Source organism: Coturnix japonica, chromosome 2, assembly GCF_054131305.1.
Source record: "Coturnix japonica strain WE chromosome 2, WE-NBRP24, whole genome shotgun sequence".
NCBI classification, from domain to species: Eukaryota; Metazoa; Chordata; class Aves; order Galliformes; family Phasianidae; genus Coturnix; species Coturnix japonica.
The window spans coordinates 108,590,133-108,610,130 of NC_140664.1; the positions used below are offsets into that span (position 1 = coordinate 108,590,133).

Sequence of the window (19,998 nt, forward strand, 5' to 3'; positions counted from 1 at the left end):
AGCTGAGCAAACATAGACAGTTCACTGTCTGTTTGGGCTTTGAGGTGCAGAACTATATTCAGCACTCCATTGAACAGATGAGAAACTCCAGTCCCTCTAGTGATGCTATTGCTTGGGGTATTTCTGAATGTACTGAATCCTTAGGCTGGGACATGTGTTAAGATTCCCAGACTGTCAGACATGCAAAGACTACCAGTTTGCCAATCGTAGAGGGGAAGGAAGGAACAGAAACAGAACTGTCTGTCTTCCTGCAGAAATAATAGCACTGGAATACTGTTTCTGCCTTTACAATATAACACAGTACTGAATAGGCTAGAAAAAAAATAAATCACTGCAAGGCAAATGTCAGCATTCAAGGGAATGGAAAACTGCTATGATGACATTGATTTTTGGAAAGCATTGAGATGGATTGAATTGATATTTTTGATTCTATGCTTGCTAGAAGTTTTACACAGAGGTGGTTTGGAGCGATCGCAGCAAATCCTGGTGCACAGAGGCTTGGTTGCATGGACTTCTAAGCACCCATCTGAAACTGCTTGTCTCAATTAAGCTCCAAGTGTTTTCCAGTCATGCCAAGACAGTAGTTAGTAAGTGATTGATTTTCATTGGGCAGTTTGCCATGTAGTCAATGACAGACACCAGAACTCTTTAACACATTTAATGGGATTTTCCTTCCATTTACACTATCATAAATTACAAAGCATATTTCACTTCACAAAATAAAACCATTTCCAGATCATTTTTATGACAGTATTAAGTAGTACATAACCTACAACAAATAGTCCTGTACAAGTCAGGAGGATCTATAGAAGTATTGGGAACTCAGACTATTTAGCATTTGCTCTGCAATCTGGGTTAATCTATCTAGCCCTTAGTTATTTCTCTAGAAGACAACAAATTTACAGTAATACCCTCCACTTCCCTTCATTATCATAGTTACACATATGTTTTTTTCAATTTGAATAGAAACGTGCTCCCTGAAATAATTCAGGAAACTGAGTTACCCACCATATCATACAAACAATCAAGATGAGGGATTATTATCTTTTCTTTTGTATATTGAGAATTGAGTTTGGTAGTAACGTATGCTGATTTTCTATACTTGCAGAAACATCTCATGCCGAGAAACAGTTTTAACATTAGGGATAAGTTGCAGTTAGACTATGAACTCTGTAGTCAATGTTTGTGAGGGGAGAAAAATATTAAAACTTGGTAATAATGAAAATTACCAACTTCCACGTTTCCATATTCTTGTGTTTTGTTTTTTTTTTGTCCTTAAAAAAATAACATACCCACAAAACAAACAAACAACAAAACCATCTGGAACACAGTCAAGAGAAATAACCAGCATTTTCAGCGGATTTACTGTACATTTATAAATACAGAAACGTGACAAAACTCAGCTTGATTTTTACAGAACAAACCAAATCCTTCATATTGAACACAAAAAAAGTGCTAACTTTTCAACAAGGCCAGAAAATATCCAGTGTCCCAGCATCACTTAACTTACATATTAATGAAATAATAATTAAAAATATATATATATCTGGCATGTGAAACTGATCCTAGCACCAGGACTTCTGAAAATTCTCAATATCATTTTTTATATGGGAGTAAAGAAAAAAAGACAAGTGAAAAAATACTGTATGTTTTGGGAAATAGAAAATGATTAGAAGAGTACTACGCAATCTCGGAACGCTAGTGCCTAAATGCAAAGGAACCTAAGGAAAGTTGGAATACACACAAGAAAAAGATTCTCCTTTAAAACATTTGCCATGAAAGAGGTATGTCAGGATAATACTGCATTGGTGGTAATTGTTTTCAATATATCATAGCAAAAATGCAGGAAAGAATTATGTGGAAAACAATCAATGCACCGCATTGATTTGTAGTTTGCTAAAATAAAATGCCATTCTTTCAGCTAGGTAAAGTAAAAATATCTTTATAATATAGGTTTTGTTTCACAATTGACATATATAATTATGTCTTATGGAGAGGGAAATGTATAGCTGTATACAAATAATGCTGATTAAGTACCTTTTTGCTTCTCTAGCCATATTAAAATACGTTTTGTGTTTCTTAATAAGTTAACAATAAAATTGCTTGCAGCTTCTCAAAACAAATATACACCCGAGGCAAGGCAAAAGACACAAGGTGAGAGGATTTTTTCTGACCTTTTTTACCCCCTTCTACAAAGAGGCATATGTCTATGAGACACAGGCTTTCCCTAAACATTTTGGCATCCATCTGCAGCTTTTGCAGAAATTGAAGTGCAGCCAAGAAACTTTTCCTATATTTACTTCTTTCTTTTTTTTACCTTAAAGAAATGTTGTTTTCCCTTCAAACTAATTATTTGAAAACAAGTTGTTTTGACGATGCGCCCACGTTTGTCTAAAAGAGAACGTCTTCATTTTCTATTAAAATCTGCACAATTAGCTTCTGGTACCGCATGTCATTCAGAGTAGCCAAGGTACTGTCCTCTGGAGGTCTCATTAAGGTAGGCCCAAACACTATTCCCAGGTTTTCAGCATTCATGAAATTCTCCTTTTCATGCAAAGTAACCCTAAAATAGAAAAGTACGTAAGTAAGTAAGTAAATAGTTGTTTACTTCCCCGAAGAAAAATACATATTGCATCTTAACCTGCAGCCTTGCTTCACACCAAGCATTGCCCGATAATGGTATTTTTCAGTAACAGTTTTAACTCTCACTCAATGTAGTACCTATTTCCACAGTAACTATTTCAATTGCAAGTATGATGCAATTATGGTTGGGCTGTGTATTCCATAGCCTTTAAAAACTCCATTCCTCCTGCAATTCTTCAGTGATTATTCCATTATTATATCCTTTAAGGTATAAGAATTAGTTGCAACTGCTTTTTTGAGAAGCATAATCGTGGTAGAAAATATCACACGTGGAGCAGTTCCCCACTCTACAGTAATTACAGCTCTCTGTGCTGTGCCTGGTGTATGTCATGATGATTATGGTCAGCACTTGTGACCACCTCTGGAAATAGTAATTCCCAACTGGATTGCAGCTGGGCAGTGGATGCCTCCTATGGAACACAGAGGCTGAAACCAGAAGAAACATTCTGGCCTTCTCATTCACAAGGTCCATACACGATCAGGTTTTCCATCTACCACCAGCCCTCTGCAAAGAGTGACTGTCACTGAAAAATACAGTTTTACTTTGCTTTCAGATCAGAAATCCACTAGTGCCCCCACTCACAGATGCATCACCGTATTCTAATGGATAGGTTAGCTGAGCTTTGCAAGGAAAAAAGGCAAACCAAGACTGCTTATCTCCAGACACTGATTGTGCAGGTGTATGCCAAACACTGCTTTCCACCTGTGCCCGTATGCAACAGGAATGTCTAACAGCTGTGCAGTAACACATACATCTCACTAACACCTCTGTGCAGGCATATGGAGTTTGCTGCCAGCAAAGCCTGGGGTGAGCACAGATGAGATTCAGCTGCACAGCTTCAATGTGGATGGAGCTATATGTGTTTCACCACAGGGGGGACTGCTCATTCTACTCTATTTCCTCCAATTCCGAGTAAAATGTTACCAGAAAGAACATTCTGATTTGATTAACGATAGCAATTAATTAATTGGCTGACAAACTCATTCTTCATTACTGACATTATCCTCTGTTGTATTTTCCTGAATGTGCAAGGCTATTCTTTTGATGGAGGAAGGCAAAAGGCAATAAACAGATACAAGAAAGGTAGTTCCAATTTGACCGAGCTCAATTTTGTGTCCCTTTCAGTTGATAAATGAGTATGAAGTATTTCTAACAACTCAACGCAGTTTCTTTTCTAAAGCTAGTGTAGAGGCTGTGACCCTGCGGTCTTTACATAAAAGACTTCTTGAACAGTGTTATGTTTTCTTTATGCAGAAAGGACTCAATGGAGTAAGTTGCGACCCTATGTTTAACAGCACAGCCTCAACCTAGAACCTTCCCTCTTCCTCATTCAGATCTTACAGTCAAGTTCTCCATAGGAACTGACATGCACTTGATTTTAGTGCAGATGCTGAAAGCTTAGATTTGGAAAAGAAGAGCAAAAGTACTGTGTGGCTTCCAAGTATTTCAGAGTTGGATTAATCAGCTGGTTGAATATTTTTTGTCTCATCAGTAGTTCAGCTCAGCAGTTGAAAAAAAGTCTCTACTGCATTTCACAAAAGAGAAAGAAGACAAATAAATTAGTGGCTATTAAAAAATTGCTTCCAGAACATGAAAACACTGATCCTATATGTGGGTCCCTGGCTTGTCTGCAACCTCTACAGGCCCTCTTAAAAACTGATGTGGTTCATCCTGAACCATGTCCATCCTGAACTACCATCCAGGCAGATGTGCTACAAGGATGGGTGTCTACACATCTCATTTCTGCAGAGTCCCCAGGAGATCCTGCATGCCCAGGTAATGTCTCATCAAAAGGAAAAATTACTCTGTGTAATGACCTGAGCCAGTGAAGAAAAGTCTCTGCATAATGGGAACCTGATTAAACATGAAATGCACTTCACACAAGCTCTCTGATGTGATTTTACATGAGTTGAGATCTTTTCCATTTCACTTTGGTATTAATAGTGCAGAATATGCAGATGGAAATCAGAAAATTCTCCAAAGGCAAGTAGTTTTTCTTCTCCCTTATCCCCTTTTCTGTCATTTTCAAGTAGCATCACTGACTTTAACCACAGAAAAGGGTTATATATTCTTAAATATACTCAGGCAATTTATTCTTAAAGTGAGGCCTGCTTTGAGATAATTGTGTCAGTCTCTACTCAGCTTCAGTTTTTAAACACTTGCAAACAAGACTTTCTGAGGCATGAAAATGCCCTAAGTAGCTAAGTGGTTTTAGCATAATTTTAAAGAACATTTTTGCTTGAAGTTAGTGAGAGTGAGGCATCATCCTATTCCTTTGTATTTTAAAACGAAGGAGATATGAAATACTTGGAGAGAGCCTGTAACTGCTTCCACTAGTAGCATAAAATAGGCCTGCTTGATTTGTGCCTTAAAGATGAAGAGAGCAAACAACCACTGAGAGACAGTGCCTTCCTTTTAGGGCTAGAGTACCAGAGGACAGAGCAGGAGGTAAGGGGAGACAGAAGGAAACCATGATCAAATGACTTGCCACAGAACATCTAACACTTCTGTAAAGTACCTATCATTCTGGTATTTTTTTTTCAGATATAATCAGTCTCCGAGAAATGTGACAAATCTCAATTAACTCTTCAAAGGCTTGCAATGATCTGCCAGCAGAAAGATCTACACTATATATATGCGTTGGTTATAGGCATTTATACAAACATAGCTTGTCTGTTTGTTTGTAATGTTGCTGCTCTAGTGGTAGTACCAGAATGGAGGCTTTATTGATATTTTCTGTAATACTGATCTTTCAAAGCAGAAAATTGTAATGCCTTTTAAGAATTATCCTGCATGCCAATTAACTCACTTTTTGAGATGAATCATTAGGTATCTAAGTGTCTCATAGTGAGCAGCAGGGAGTAACATCAACACTTCATGTATTGCTTCTAGCCGTTCATCAGGATTGGAGATTTCTGTAAAACACCAAACAGATTAATGTTAATAGAGCTTTTCATTTGTAAACAGCGATAATTCAGGAAGCCAAGTTGTCATTATGGAGTTCTTCACAAGCCGCTGATTGTGCTTGCAGGGATAAATACCAAACTCATAAACAGGGAGCACAGAAGCAACTTCTCAAAAGAATGGCTTTACAAAGAAATGAGCAACAACTCCTCCCCCCATAATCATAAAATCATGGAATCATAGAATGGTCTGGGTTAAAAAGGACCACGATCATGTAGTTTAAACCCCCCTGCTATGTGCAGGATCACCAGCCACCAGACCAGAGCCACATCCAGCCTGGCCTTGACTGCCTCCAGGGATGGGGCATCCACAACCTCCTTGGGTAACCTATTCCAGTGTGACACTACCCTCTCTACAGTCTGTAGCTCTAGCTACCATTGTAAGTACAGCAGTTGAGCTTCATTAAATTCTTCATAATACACTGTCTGGAACTGACTCTTTAAATCCCACATAAGATGACTTCAATTAGCCATCCAAAACAGATGGGAGTCTGGATATGTGCTTCAGAGACAGTTCTTGAGTATACTGAACTGCGCTGAAGTTTAGGTAGAAAGACTGTAGTGATGTGGAATTACACAAACAAGGTGAGACTGCTGAACATATTCAAATACATTGGAATGAGTGATGTAAGAACATCAGTGCTCACTTAAGACTGGCAGTCTCCCTAAAAATCTGATCGGTTTTCACATGTATTGTACATGAAAAATATGAAGTGAGTCACACTTGTATCTGTTGCATGACTTTTTATAGAAATGGTATCAGGTGCACAACATTTTAGATTAAGAATCTTTATGCCCTGCTTTCAAAAGATTACTACATTTCACAATAGAAACTGCTTCCTCTGACCACGTTACTTATGAGTTATAAAATCATTTTAAATATAGAATAATTATAAAATCATTTCTCTGCCTATGGAAAAAGAGAAGAGCGCCAAAGCTGCCTGTGGCTGTGAGGGCAGTGCAAGGTTGGGTGACCAGAAGTTGAACCCAGTTCACTAGTGACACGGTCCTCTTGCTTATTGATATATTGCCATTTCAAAATCACTAAGGATACTTTTAAAAGGAGAAAGTGTGCGACTCCTTAGGAACCACAGATCTCCACATTCTCTGCTAAGCAGTCAAGTATTTTTATACTCCGCATTTATAATGTTTTGTTTTGTTTTTTAACTTGCATGATGTTCCTTCTACAATAACATTCAGGCAAAGATTTCGCTTAAGATAAATATATGCCCGTTTCCAATTTGTTGCCTATCTTTACTGTGAACAGTGCTATGGATGGGAAATGTAATTGAAAAACAGCTCAAATTACTATGCAATACTTACTTGCTGCCTCTATGAACTTGGAATAGGTATCATAGGTGATCACAGGAATTGGTAAGTCTCTGAAATACAGCTTCAGTGCTCCAGCAATAATGTTTATGTCTGGATAAATACTGGCAGAAATATCAGCCTTGTCACCATCTGGAAAAGAAATAAGAAATCTTTTTGGAAAACAGTCTAATTCTGACTGAAGCAAGGCAGGACTTAATTCAGATTTACCGTGCCCAATATGACAAGAAAAAACAACCTGAAAGCATTTGGAAGGCTTAAATGAGAATATATTGCTACCAACTTTACAGTGTTTGAATGAGGAATGGCTGTTTCCATATCACTTAGTAAATAATGTATTAGCTGACATCTTTTGGTGAGGCTGGTGATTGCATGAATGGTGTCTGCAGTGTGTCATCTCACATAGGATGTTTAATGTTGGATGAAAAAGTGATGTTAATAATGCATTTGTTGAATTTGGCCAATTTATTACATGCCAAAACTAAGCAATGAGCAGCTTGTCTTGCTGTTGTATTTTGTATCCACAGATCAATACACAGGAGTTGTGCCCCCTACTTTTCTTTGCATTTAGGGAAACAGAGGCCTAGAAAAATAACATAAATTTGCAACATCCCTCAGGAGACGAGCAGCAAAAATCAGAGCACACAACCAAATCTTTTGAGTCCTGCACTGATCCATCTCTGCTGATTAGCTAGTCAGAAAGCCTTCTTATTTTCCAGATGCCTTCTAATGTCTTCATATCTGAATTATTTATTTGTAGCAAAGATTTGAATTTAAATAGACACGCTACGGCATTTAGCTACACAATTTATTCCCAAATGTGGATTGCAATTTGTTAAATGAATATGGATAGTTGTAATGGATGAACAGCTAAATAGTTGAATTATGCAACCCTAATGACATACTTTTTTTCCTTTTTTTCCCCTCTATATATTATAAAACAGTTATTCAAAACTCCATTATGGAGCACTTTTTGACATGTGAGTTTAAAATTTCCATTGCTGCTGGTCAGCCCGTGCCCACTACATGGCTTGCAGTGTGTGAAGTTACAAGTGATACCAGCAAAGCTGATTGGATATTGTTTTCAAGTTCAAGTGTCCATGTCTGTTCTGTACTGCCCAGCACCTTAACACCCTGAGCAAGGTTGGTGTTCTCCCTCCCTAGAGATGTTCCCATTCCCCTTGCTAGGTCTGGCAGCAGAGGGGCAGGACAGGGCAGCAGTCAAGCAGCTGTCTGGATTTAATCCCCAACTTCACCTTGGGATTCTCTGAGATCAGTTAAACCTTTGAGCTCTTTATAGTGAGGATAACAGCACTTTGCTTGCCAGAGGCAGTGAAGATAAAGCCAGCAGCAACTTGGGACCACCTGATGACTGGGGCCATGCAAGGTTGTGCTTGCTGGAGCAATGGAAGGGAGTCCACTTTTGTCTGCCAGGAGGTGCAAAGCACAAGCTCTGACTGTTACTGAGGGGTTGACACACTGTAAATCCATTGCCGTGCTTGTCTCACAATTGCTGGTGCTTGTAGACATGCCCTGATGTAGACAGATGAGGGGTTGTGTTTGATGCACTGCTTCTAAGATGGTGATAAAGGCTTTCACGGCGGAGTAAAACAGTTTATATTGATTGTAGATGTTTTATACAAACCTATAGCATTAATCTTGAAGGCATACGTCCTGTCCAATGTATGCACATAATTCTCATTAAGACTAACAGCCCTACATGTTCTCATCAAGAGGAGATTATACGCTTAAGTGTTTAAAACAAGCAGCCTTTCTTGATGCAGCTGAGCAGTCTGAATACATCCATCAGCATTTAATTTAATACGCCATCAATAACCCCTTGGAGAATGTTTACACTGCCCCAATCTTTTGTTTAATCCACACGTTCCAGGCCCAGTAGCATTAGTCCTATGAAGCTCTGTGTGGAGAGCTCTATTTAATTGATGGACGTTGGGCGCTCAGAATGCTGCGCTGAAAACAGATACTTTCAAGGAGACAGTATCTGCATCTGCACAGATATAGCAAAGCAGAAGGTTGCATCTATTATCCAGGTCACCGGTACACTAAACAGAAGTGTTATTTATTTAGTACTTTTGCACAGCAGCCCAGCACGCTTCCTTAAAGGGGCGCTTTGGCTTGAGGTACTTCAAACCACAATGTACTTCAAACACACCTCTGTCCACTTACTGTGGGAAAAAAGGCATTAATTCCTGTGTCAAACGTCTCTCTCTTCACTTCAGAGACAAAAATACATCCATTGGAAACACACTAGAGATTTTGTTTTGAGATTTTGGTTAATAATAATAGTATGTCTGTCACAAAATACCTCTACTTCTGCAGTGGTTATTTAGGGGACGTGGAATTTTTAGCTCTTCAGTACAGGAACTTTCCTCAGATCACTGCAGTGATACTGCATGTGATTGCATATGTTAATACCATCCTTTTTTAACAGTGTATTGGAAGCATCTAGTTCATCTAATCTTTACAAATCTAATTCTGCCTCAAACCTGTCACTCTCTTTTTCCTTCTTGCGCTGACTTTCAATGTATTTTGTTGCACTATGATGAAGTTTTTTTTAAGACAAGAGAAGTCTTTTTTCCTTTGTTTTGATGCCACAGAAACATATCAGTAGTTTATTAGAGAAGGAAATGGAGTAAGTATTACATTCTTAAAGCCTCAGCTATGCCCTCTGAATACTGAGTTAAATTTCTACCCAAGTTCCTTCTCCCTTAATGTTTTGTTCTTTTTTCTTGCAGAGCCTTTGCCAAGCTAATGTGCTTCTTGGTAGCTATTTGGATTTGCAACGTGACAGGTTTTCAGACACACTGGCAAAGGAGTGTGAGGATGAGCTAGGATGCCTCTAAGTCCTCATGTAATATTAAACAGCAAAATATTTTTAGCAAGTGTATTGTACCAGCCAGTCATACAAACAAGCTGGAAGGACAGAACGCGTTTATGACAATGGCAGCTCTGTGGGTAAAGCGCACAATGGGAGTTTCGTGGCTGTTTGAGTGCCACAGCTCAACAATGCTCACAGAGAGCAACTGTTGTTTTACAGCACCAACATTCACAAGGACAAATAAATCCACATTATTCCCCCCATTCTCGTTACGGAAAGCACTGAAATGGAACATTGTCAGTGCCCCGGCGAGCCCAGCCCTCCCTGACAGCAGAGTATTTACACCACTTTTGCTCTAGAAGGCAGCCTTCGTTTAAACAAGAAGAGGACCAACTTCTCTGCGTTATAAAAATAACTGTCACAGCTTTACAGCCAAAATAACATTCTGTGGGATGCTATTCTCTTCCTGAGATGTTAACTTTCCAGCCTGACTTCTCTTTTCAGTCCTCACTGTAAAACTCTGATAGCAACAAGTCAGTGTCCCTTTGGCAGCGCTGGGACAATCGGTCACGGGGAGGGCTGACTTCTGTCCATTGTACACCCTCAGCTGCAAATGGAATAACTGGAGAGGGATCCTATGGCCGAGTCAGCCCTGTGTGCCTAATCCATGCATTATTCTGTCTTCTCTCTTCCATGGCTTGATGAAGGAAAGCTGTGAAACCAGAAGGCTTCCCAGCATTATTTGAAGCACACATCCCGTCTGTTAAAATAGCAGGAATCCTTTCTTGTTTGTTTTCAAAAGCAGTTATCAAGAGCTGTATTTCTAGAGATGGAACAGCACATCATAGCCCAAGGCTGGCTCAGACACAAAGGAAAGGGGAGACCTCTGCAATCGCTGAATGCGGCACTTTGCTATGACAGGCACCATGAAGTACCATCCTTTCAATAAATCATCCAGCTTCCATTTTAAAAAACTAGCTAAGGTGTTTACTCCTGCTTTTATTAGAAGCCCTTTTCAGAGCCTTGCTTTCACATGGTTAGAAAGGGACCTCTAAATTGTCAAGCTCCTGGCCCTCAGCTCCCTTCCCTCCCAGCTCTGACACCTACTGAAGAGATCTGGGATATGCCATGCCCTTGGGATGTTGCGCTCCTTGCTGCTCAGACTCTGAGGGTGACACAGGGAAGGAGATGCTGAAGAAAGGTGAGGGTCCCTGTCTCTCTAGGCAAAGATCTGACAGGGAAGTCAGCCCTGAGCTGTCAGGTTGGAAATCTTTTGCCAATGTAACCTTCTGGGAGCTGACAACACCTTCAAGCTGTGCAGCCCACAAGTCAGGAAAATAAGATCTATTTTTGTTTTCTTTAGAGCCCTTACCACAGAATAATAATAATAATTATAATTGTTGTAATTCTTAAGTTATATCTGTATCTATATATATTAAAAATATATCTTTCTACTTTCAATCTCAGTTCACGGAGAAAACATTTTCAGAAGCAGAAAGTGAAGTTTTCAGCATTTGGTCTCTGTAATACTGTAGTCATACATAATCACAATAATCTTTTGGGTGCTGTTCCCTCCTTTTAGCAGTATTCAGGGCAACACAGTAATCGTACCTTTCCTTTCTTATCCCTTTTCCCTCATGAAATTGTCAAAGGAAAATGAAGACATAGCTTTTTATTAACTAATACCCAATAGGCTTCCTCATAGTCTTTGTATACAAACTTGGTCCTTGCTTTCTTAGCTCCTGTGTTTATTCATGCTTTTTCCTTTGGAAATCTGACACTGCCAGTGACTTTATTCTTCCTGTTTACAGATGCTGCTTTTTCCAGTAAATCACACTATATTCCCCGCTGTGGCTCCAAGTCAAGTTATGACAAGAATATCAGCAACAGTAATGGAATATGCTATAAAACTGAGCTGGCTCTGATGGTTAGAAGCACTCTCAAATGAATGACAGCTTCTGCAGCATGCAAATCACACTTAGACACAAATTTATGGCTACTTTCTTTATGCCTTTCCCTCCTCAGCCCCAACTTCCCCATCTGGGTTTTGTTCAGGCTAGTATACGTAGAAGAGAGCTAACACATAGAACAGAAGAGTTAGCCAGGCTAGATAAATTCCGACAGGCAGAGTGGGACCAATGTGACCTGTGATCATTTCAGTAATGCTGCTTAATGCAGCACATCTGCAATGTGCACCTACGTATGATATCAGTCATAGCATTTGACATCTCTTTCACTCAAATGATGTCTGACCTATGTGTGTCTGTTCACAACTGCAGCAGCCAGTACATTTCTTGTATCATTTTAAAAGGATATTTGAGTATAGAATGAAAACAATGGAAATTCCCACGTACACAGTTGGACTTGTTTGCCAGTGAAGTCTTCATGACACACAGTCTCCAAACAAAGAAGTATTCAGGCACAGTTAAGTGTGCTGTGTGCCAGGCCTTGAGGGCACCCACAGACCTTGCTAGCCCTGAGCAACCTCACCTGGAGCCTGCCCCCACACCTCCTGCCCAGGGGACCTGCAAGCTTCAGGCCCCAGTCCCTGCCTGAGAGACTCTGCACCTGCCTGCAGCTGCACCGCGGCCATGCCTGTGCCTGGTCATGCAGCCTTCCGACCTCTGTCCAACCCACAGATTGACTGCATGGCTTGACCTGGACCTGCCTTGTCCCCATGGATGACTCAGGTCGTGTCTGACTGGAGCTGATACTGAGCTTGAATCATGAACTGACTGCTCAACCATGCAACCAGGAAGCTGTCCAGAGATGGGGCTTGGGCTGAACCTCAGCTGTTCTCCTCTTCCCCACCCTCACCTGCTCCTGGCTGAGGTGGTGGGACAGGACCTGGCTGTGAGGTCCTGACCTGCTGAGCAGCCGTGTGCAACTGTGTGCGTGACCAGAACCAAAGGAACCAGCCAAATCGATTAATAACAGCTACAGGGCTAATCATGGTTAACAGGCAGTGTTTCAATTAATACAGTTTTTCAATAAGCTGTGCAATTCATCTCTTTTATGCTCCTTGCCTCTGCAGTGCAGACACAGCATTGACAGTCACATGTGTGGTAGTGGTGTGGTGCTTCCTGCAAGGCTGCATTCAGAATGACTGTTTGGTTGCAGTTCCTGCTTCTTGAACTCATTAACAGATTACCATAATAGAAAGCACTGAGTATGCTAAAGATAGGGCCAAGAACTTTTCCCTGGCACAGTCTAGGCTTATGCTTGAACAAGGTTGTGCTGCTAGGTTGTGCACTCACCCAGTAGCCTGAGCACTTAGCCTTCTGCCTACCACAATTTATTGAGTGTTTAGTTAATCTTTCCAGCTATTAAATACATTTTCTTCTTATGAAAAGTTCTTCAAAAAACGGCTGCTTACTGTAGTTTTGCTTTTATGCCAATTTCATTACTGTGGTACCCACACAAACACAAAAGAACGGAGAAGCTCTCAATTGGAAAGTTTAAACAAAAACCGTATTTAACTGAATTTACAAATGTTGTACCTCGATCAAAGGCCATTTTCACATCTTCAATGTGCTCAGTGAAGCCTGAGACTCTGTAGAGGCCCTCAGACTTCAAACCTGAAACAAAAAAGTTCTTGGTTAACTTTGCTTCAAAAACCACCAGGTTAAAAAGCAGCAGACTTAAAAACAACAAAGCGAAACCAGTGGTGGGGCTGATAAATACAGCGAAGTATTAATTGCAATGTAAAAATCTGGAGCATTTAAGGAAAAATAAAGGCATTTTTAAATAGCTTTTATAACAGGATTAAAGATTTTTAGAATTTATATTTTCTGATTTTGTAACAATCAGAAAATAACAAGAGATACACAGCAGGTAATGCCAGAAGAAAGTCACAGAATTATAGAACGGTTTGGGTTGAAAAGGACCACAATGATCATGTAGTTTCAACCTCCCTGCTATGTGCAGGGTTGCCACCCACCAGACCAGGCTGCCCAGATCCACATCCAGCCTGGCCTTGAATGCCTCCAGGGATGGGGCATCCACAGCCTCCTTGGGCAACCTGTTCCAGTGTGTCACCACCCTCTGTGTAAAAAACTTCCTCCTAATATCTCACCTAAACCTCCCCTGTCTCAGTTTTAAACCATTCCCCCTTCTCCTGTCATTGTCCTATCAAATTCTGTGCATCGCTAATGGCAGGGTGCTACTGCCATGATTTACACATTTATATTGGAGATTTTCCTGTATTTGTCCATAATTAATGAAGCTGTTGAGGCCTTTTTTGCTTTTACCATTTGCTTAGTAATAAATAACAATGAAAGTAAGAGACTGCCTTTCCCTTTGAGCACATTTATTCCCAGTTTTGCTGTCAGCCTACACTTATACACAGCTCATATATGTGATGGATGCTGTTCTCCATGTCACTATATCCCTTCTGCAGTTCTTCCAGCACAATAGACATGCTTTATGCTTTCCCACCTTTACTCCAAGGCAACATGAAATGAGGGACAGCTCAGCAAATCAGGTACAACTAACTACAGTTACATTGATGTTACTTATTTTAAGCTTAGAGCTCCTTATTCTACCTATGCACAGTGCTAACCTATCCGTAGTTCCCAACACACTTTGTTTTCCTAAGAACAAAATCAGCATTGTAAAACAAAAACCATGTTCTACAACAATTATGGAAAGATATGTAAAGATGTTGAAAAAAGAAATAAAAATTGTGGGCAGCAGATTTTCTCTTAATCAATAAATGTACAAGTAAGTGATTATATCTCAAATGCAGTGTAGCTGACTGTAGTATCATCTCAGTAAAGCTCTTCTGTCTTACTCCAAGCTATTCTATTTGTCCCTGCAATGATGATATAATCCTGGTAGAGCTTTACAGAGCAGTGCAGGGGATTTACTTGTAAATCTTTCATTCATTTCAGGAGATGATGCGTGGCTTTGAAATCCCTATGGCTAGTATCAGTGTGTTGCTATGCAGATTACTGTGATGCCACGAACTCTACATTATGAGATTTCTGTGCTAAAGCTGCGACTGACAGGGAAATTTGGCTTATTGGGCAGCACAGCACACACAACTGCTATCCAAAGCAAAACTACGTGATCCTTCCTGTCTCTAGTAGATGTGCTGGGGGAGAGATGCTATTTTTCTCAATCTGGCATGCATCTTTGAGTAGCAAAAACCTGTCGCAAGCTGGATGGGCTGTGATGGGCTGCTTGAGCCTTGGCATCCATCAGTCAGCAGGTGAGTGTCATGCAAATATTCCTCATCTGAGCAGTTTGCAAGACACTACAAAATGCCACCATCTGTGACCTCATTCGCCTGAGTCATTTCCATCCATTTGAGTGCTCTTGCCCAGAATGCCCTCAATGGTTATTAATAATGGGTTTGATTTAAACTGATTACTCTGAAGCTTGAAGTGTCTCTAGGTACGCTAAAACAAAATGATGAAAAAAGACACATAAACATGAACTTAAAGTTCACTTTAAAGTTCACCCCTTTCAAAAGTGTAACATAAGACCTGTTTTGACATGTTTTCAGAAAGCATTTCAGCAAATTGCATTATGAAATGTCATGATTTAATTTTACTAGCTAATGCAAAGTAATGTATCACCCATGCTAAAAAAAAGCCCTTCTCAAATCCTGTCCTTGTGGTACAAGAGCATACTACTATCTTATCTTAACGTGTAATTCAAGTCATTGTCATTTTATCACGCCTGCTGCTTTTGAGGCATACAAACCTCTTGCTTCAATCTCTCGGATGCAGGAATCCACCACCATTGGCCTCTGGGTGTTGTGGGCTTTTACCAGTGTGGTCAGATCACAGCAGTAGACACGTTTTATCCTCTTGAGGTCGGGCTGACAGTCGTTGGGCACGTACTTGGAGCACTGTTTGTGTACGTTCAACCCACAGTCTGTGAACAAAGTTAGCCAGGTTCACTAATGAATACCATGCTGAGAGGTGTTGTCTAACAATTTATTTCCTTAGCACAACCAAGAAGCATGACTTTCCCATAGAACAGATCAGTTGTTTCCACATCAATCTCTATGACTTCTCTGGCCTCTCAATGGACAACACTGGCAGGGCTCAGTGGCAGTGTGAACTGAATTCTGTGCTGCAGAATTCCCAAAGACGAAAAGGACATGTACAGAAATGTCCTGTGAAAAATGTTTGCTGGTCAAAGTGATCCCTAGCACTGCTGCTACAAAGGCTGTAAGACTCTAAGTGTTCCTCCCCTCCCAGCCTGGTGGGGACAGCCTATGTCATGGCTGGGTCAGTTCACTGCTGTGAGTGGGAATGATACCCCTCCCCTCCCAAATCCCCACTGCACAGTGTTTTGACTTTGCTCAACAGTTTCAGCCTCACCATCACCATCCCACCACTTCCCTGGTGACTAAAGTAACCCCTCTGTTTAGTCTGTGGGTCAGTTTGAGCATATAAAACGCCATGAAAGGCACAGTGCAAACAAGAATGATTCGTGTTACAAATTGTTCTTGGTATCTTATTCCAAAATCAACTCGAGGTTGCACTGCTGAGTTTCTATTAACTTAAGGTGACTCCTTGATCACCACAAATTGAATTTTTCTAATAGACTCAAGCACTCAGCCAAATGAATTTATAAGCCTCAAGAAAGCAAACACCACAGTGAGTTACATTATCTCACAAAAATGTGGTTCCTGTTTTAATGCTTTCCCAGTCATGCCTATCACCCAGTGCCTTCTGGATACTTCCAGTGTCATCACTAGCAAGTTGCTTACTGTTTTTCCCTGCTGGCTTACTGCCCAAACTATTCAAAATACAAATGTGTCTCTACTGCTTGAAACACATTTCAGTATTATTCTCGATAAAATATTAATCAAGCAAAATCAGATCATCACTACGAACACACCAACACATTTAATGGAATTGGTGGGCTCCCCTATGTTTCTTCAAACAGTTGTTGCTGCATAATGAATTACTGTTGTGTGAAATCCAAGCACATGAGAGCAGCTGCTGTTAGGATCCTCCCCATACTGTTTTCAGTGCTGCTCTTCAAGTATGTGAAGTTAAGTCCAAATGCGTATGTCGAAGAGTTAATGTCGGTAATTTAATGAGGGAGAGTATTATGTTTCATACTAGATAAATAAACCTTTTCATAAGTTCACTATTTTATATGTGAACAAACACAGCTCTGTGCTTGTCAGCTTTTGAACACTTGTGTTTAAGATCATATTGATTTAAAAGCAAACTACTATTCACTTTCCTTTTTCTATACTTTCCATATTCTTTCTGTTACCATTTTTTATCTAGAAACAGAAAAGACATAACAGTAACTTTGCATTCCCGAAAGCTATTTTAATCCTTCAAGCTGCTGTCTACATTCTATGTTACACCTCCACTCGTCTTGAAAGGCAGAGGTCAGGGTGAGTGTGTTTGGTGCCAGCCTGAGTTCAGGAACACCCCGGGGTCAGGGCAGAGAGAGTTATGGCAGGACTGTGTTACAGAACAGTTTGGACTGGAAAGGACCTTAAAGATATTCATATTCATCTGAGACATGGAAGACAGTGGAGATCTGTGGAAATAAGTTATGAAACCCCGTTTGCCACACACCAAATACAGCTTCCCTTGCTGAATCCTGAAGATTGTGATTCAGTGATTATTGTATTTTTGTGACATGATTATTTTTCACAAGAGAGCAAATTTGAAGTAATTAAAATGCTATTAAAATTCTAATACAGTTATAGAGGCATCAGGAAATGAATCTTTCTGGGAAAATGAAGTCATATTATTTGCTCTCCCTTGAGGTGGGCTATTCAGGGCTTGCAGCAACACATGGTATTTTTACAGGAAACAGGTGATGGGTTTTTTTTTTTTGCAGACAAGGGCACTTTTCAACAATTGGTGGCCAAAAAGACAAACTATGAAGCCTGGCTGCTGGCTGGCTCTGCTGTTTCCAGAGCTCGTTTCTTAAGATGTAAAAACAGTCAAGTGAGAATTTAATGACATCATAGAGACCAATTCTTAATGTAAACACCATGCATGTTCCCGAGGCACTGCTGAATGGATGCCACCTTCAGTAAAGAAGAGCTAATGGATTCTTCTCAGACTAGCCAATGTGGTAAGACAAACAGGACAAAATGCTGTGTTTGGGCAGCTAGGATTGTTTTTCTAAAAGAAAGCACATTACGACTTTCCTTCAAGAATATTCATTATGGTAACTGAAAGACCTGCAGTTCCATTTCTGTTAGTTCTTCATGTGGAATTATAGAATGGTTTGGGTTGGAAGGGTCCTTTAATATCCAGCCCCCTTGCTATAGGCAGGGATGTCTCCCTCTAGGCCAGATTGCTCAAAACCCCAGCCTTTCACACCCTTTCTGGACTTGTTCCAGTTTCTCACCACCCTCACATTAAAGAATTTCTTCCTAATATCTAGTTTAAGTTACACTTTTACAGTTTAAAGCCATTTCCTCTTGTCCTGTTGCTACATGCCCTTACAAAAAGTCCCTCACTATCTTTCCTGTAGGCCCCAGGTACTGGAAGGGCACTATGCGGTTCCCCTGGAGCTTTCTCTTTTCCAGACTTAAGAGCCCCAGCTCTCTCAGCCTGTCCCCATTTTGGAGGTGCTCCAGCCCTCTGATCATCTTTGTGGCCCTTCTCTGGACCTGCTCCAAATGTTCAATGTCCTTCTTGTGTTGGGGGAGGTGAGATGTGAAAGGTGGATGCTTTTTACAAGCCCCACCAGGGACATCCCTTTTCTAATAGCAGATCTTTACTGTGGATACTGCGTACATGTGATTTCTTTTCAAAACTAGTCTGTGCTTTCTGGGACAAGCGAAAATGACAGAGCTCTAATTGGCACTGGAGAACGTCTTGGCATGTTTTGCAAAAGGACCCCTGCTTGTCCCTCCTACAGGGCATACAGGCTGGGATGGGTGGGATGGATGCCTGAGCACTTCCCTATAAAGACTGAAAACGTTTGCAGGCTACCTGAACACCTCACTCCCTGAGCGATGAGACCCCACATGAAGTTGGCACAGTATTCACACCAGTGTGGACCTCGAAACGTGTGGACCTGCAACATAAAGGAGGGAGAAAAAAAAAGAAATGGGGTCACTGGGAGGCAGATGGTCTGACAGATGGAACAACTAAACTGGATAAACAACAGAAGACTCAGTAGGAGCAAATCGTTACCACACAGTGCCCACATCTTTTCATAGTCTAGAGGAAATAAACCACAGGCATAGAAATTTGCTTTGATCTCAAAGTTTATCTTTCAATAGGCTTAACGTAAGAGAGAACTGGGCTGTGTGTAACACTGAAAACAAACAATACTTGCTAGCTGATGTTTTAGTTCTAGTAGAGAGGAGGAAACCAGGCTTGTTAGTCAGAGGGGAAAGAAGAAAAACCAATAATCCAAGGAACTGTAGTCAGTGCTTTTATTTGCTGAGGTCAAACCAATGAAGCGTGTTTCAGAGGTTCAAACGTACTTCAGCAGATCATTTGAAACAATGAAGTGACAGAAGAGGCACAAAAGCACCCCATTTTGATTTCCCACAGAGCCATGTACCCACAGATCTGGTGCAAAGCCAGAATGACAGCACCATGCACATCTCTGATGATACTGTTACCTGTGTCATTTACATGCAACAACACTGACCAAAACTCAGGGTGATTGTAATAAACTTGCACTGGGGATGACAAGGTGTGATTTTTGCACTAGTTCCACGCAGTGCTTGGGTAAAGACCTGATTTGTCACACAGGAGTCCATCAGCAATACAAGCAAACTCTATCTTTCCCCATTGCAGTATGTAAGCTAGACTCACGCAGTCAAAATATATCACAGGGGCCCTTCTTGGTGCAGCAAATATTGTTCTACTGCAGCACAAACACCAGTGAATAAGGAGAAATAATGGAACCTGGATGCTGAGAGAGAGATCAGTGGCTTTTGCACACAGTTGCTGCTTCCTCAACTGCATTTGCAAAGGCTGGTATAAAAAAGCTTTTTGTTTAAGATGTATGTTTTTGTAAAACAAGCATTTCACTTTCACTGAAAAAAAAAAAGTAAATAGTGAGGTCTATGTCTGTGTGAATGGATGTGGTATGAGCCGGTTCTGGTCAGAGGCTTAACTGAAGTTAGTAAAACATAAATCATGCATACTCAGGCTGTTAATGCTTCCTTTTCCTTCAGACGTGTTTGTGTTTACTGATGGGGCGGATTGCTGACAGGCCGCTTCCGCCCATGGGATGGGAAAGTTGTTCTTTTCATAGAATAA

The 19,998-nt window shown here is 40.6% G+C and overlaps 1 protein-coding gene across 1 annotated transcript in view; it reads right to left on the reverse strand.

Moving 5' to 3' along the window:
- Nucleotides 1–642: 642 nt before the first annotated feature.
- CHN2 (chimerin 2) overlaps nt 643–19,998 on the reverse strand; it is a 152,493-nt gene continuing 133,137 nt past the window's right edge. The window contains exons 8-13 of the mRNA XM_015853812.3: nt 18,712–18,796; nt 15,485–15,658; nt 13,276–13,353; nt 6,931–7,068; nt 5,454–5,559; nt 643–2,563 (exon numbers count right to left, since the gene is read on the reverse strand). Of these exons, the coding sequence (XP_015709298.1) occupies nt 2,392–2,563; nt 5,454–5,559; nt 6,931–7,068; nt 13,276–13,353; nt 15,485–15,658; nt 18,712–18,796 (753 nt within the window). The 3' untranslated portion in view covers nt 643–2,391. The remainder of the gene's footprint in view (nt 2,564–5,453; nt 5,560–6,930; nt 7,069–13,275; nt 13,354–15,484; nt 15,659–18,711; nt 18,797–19,998) is intronic.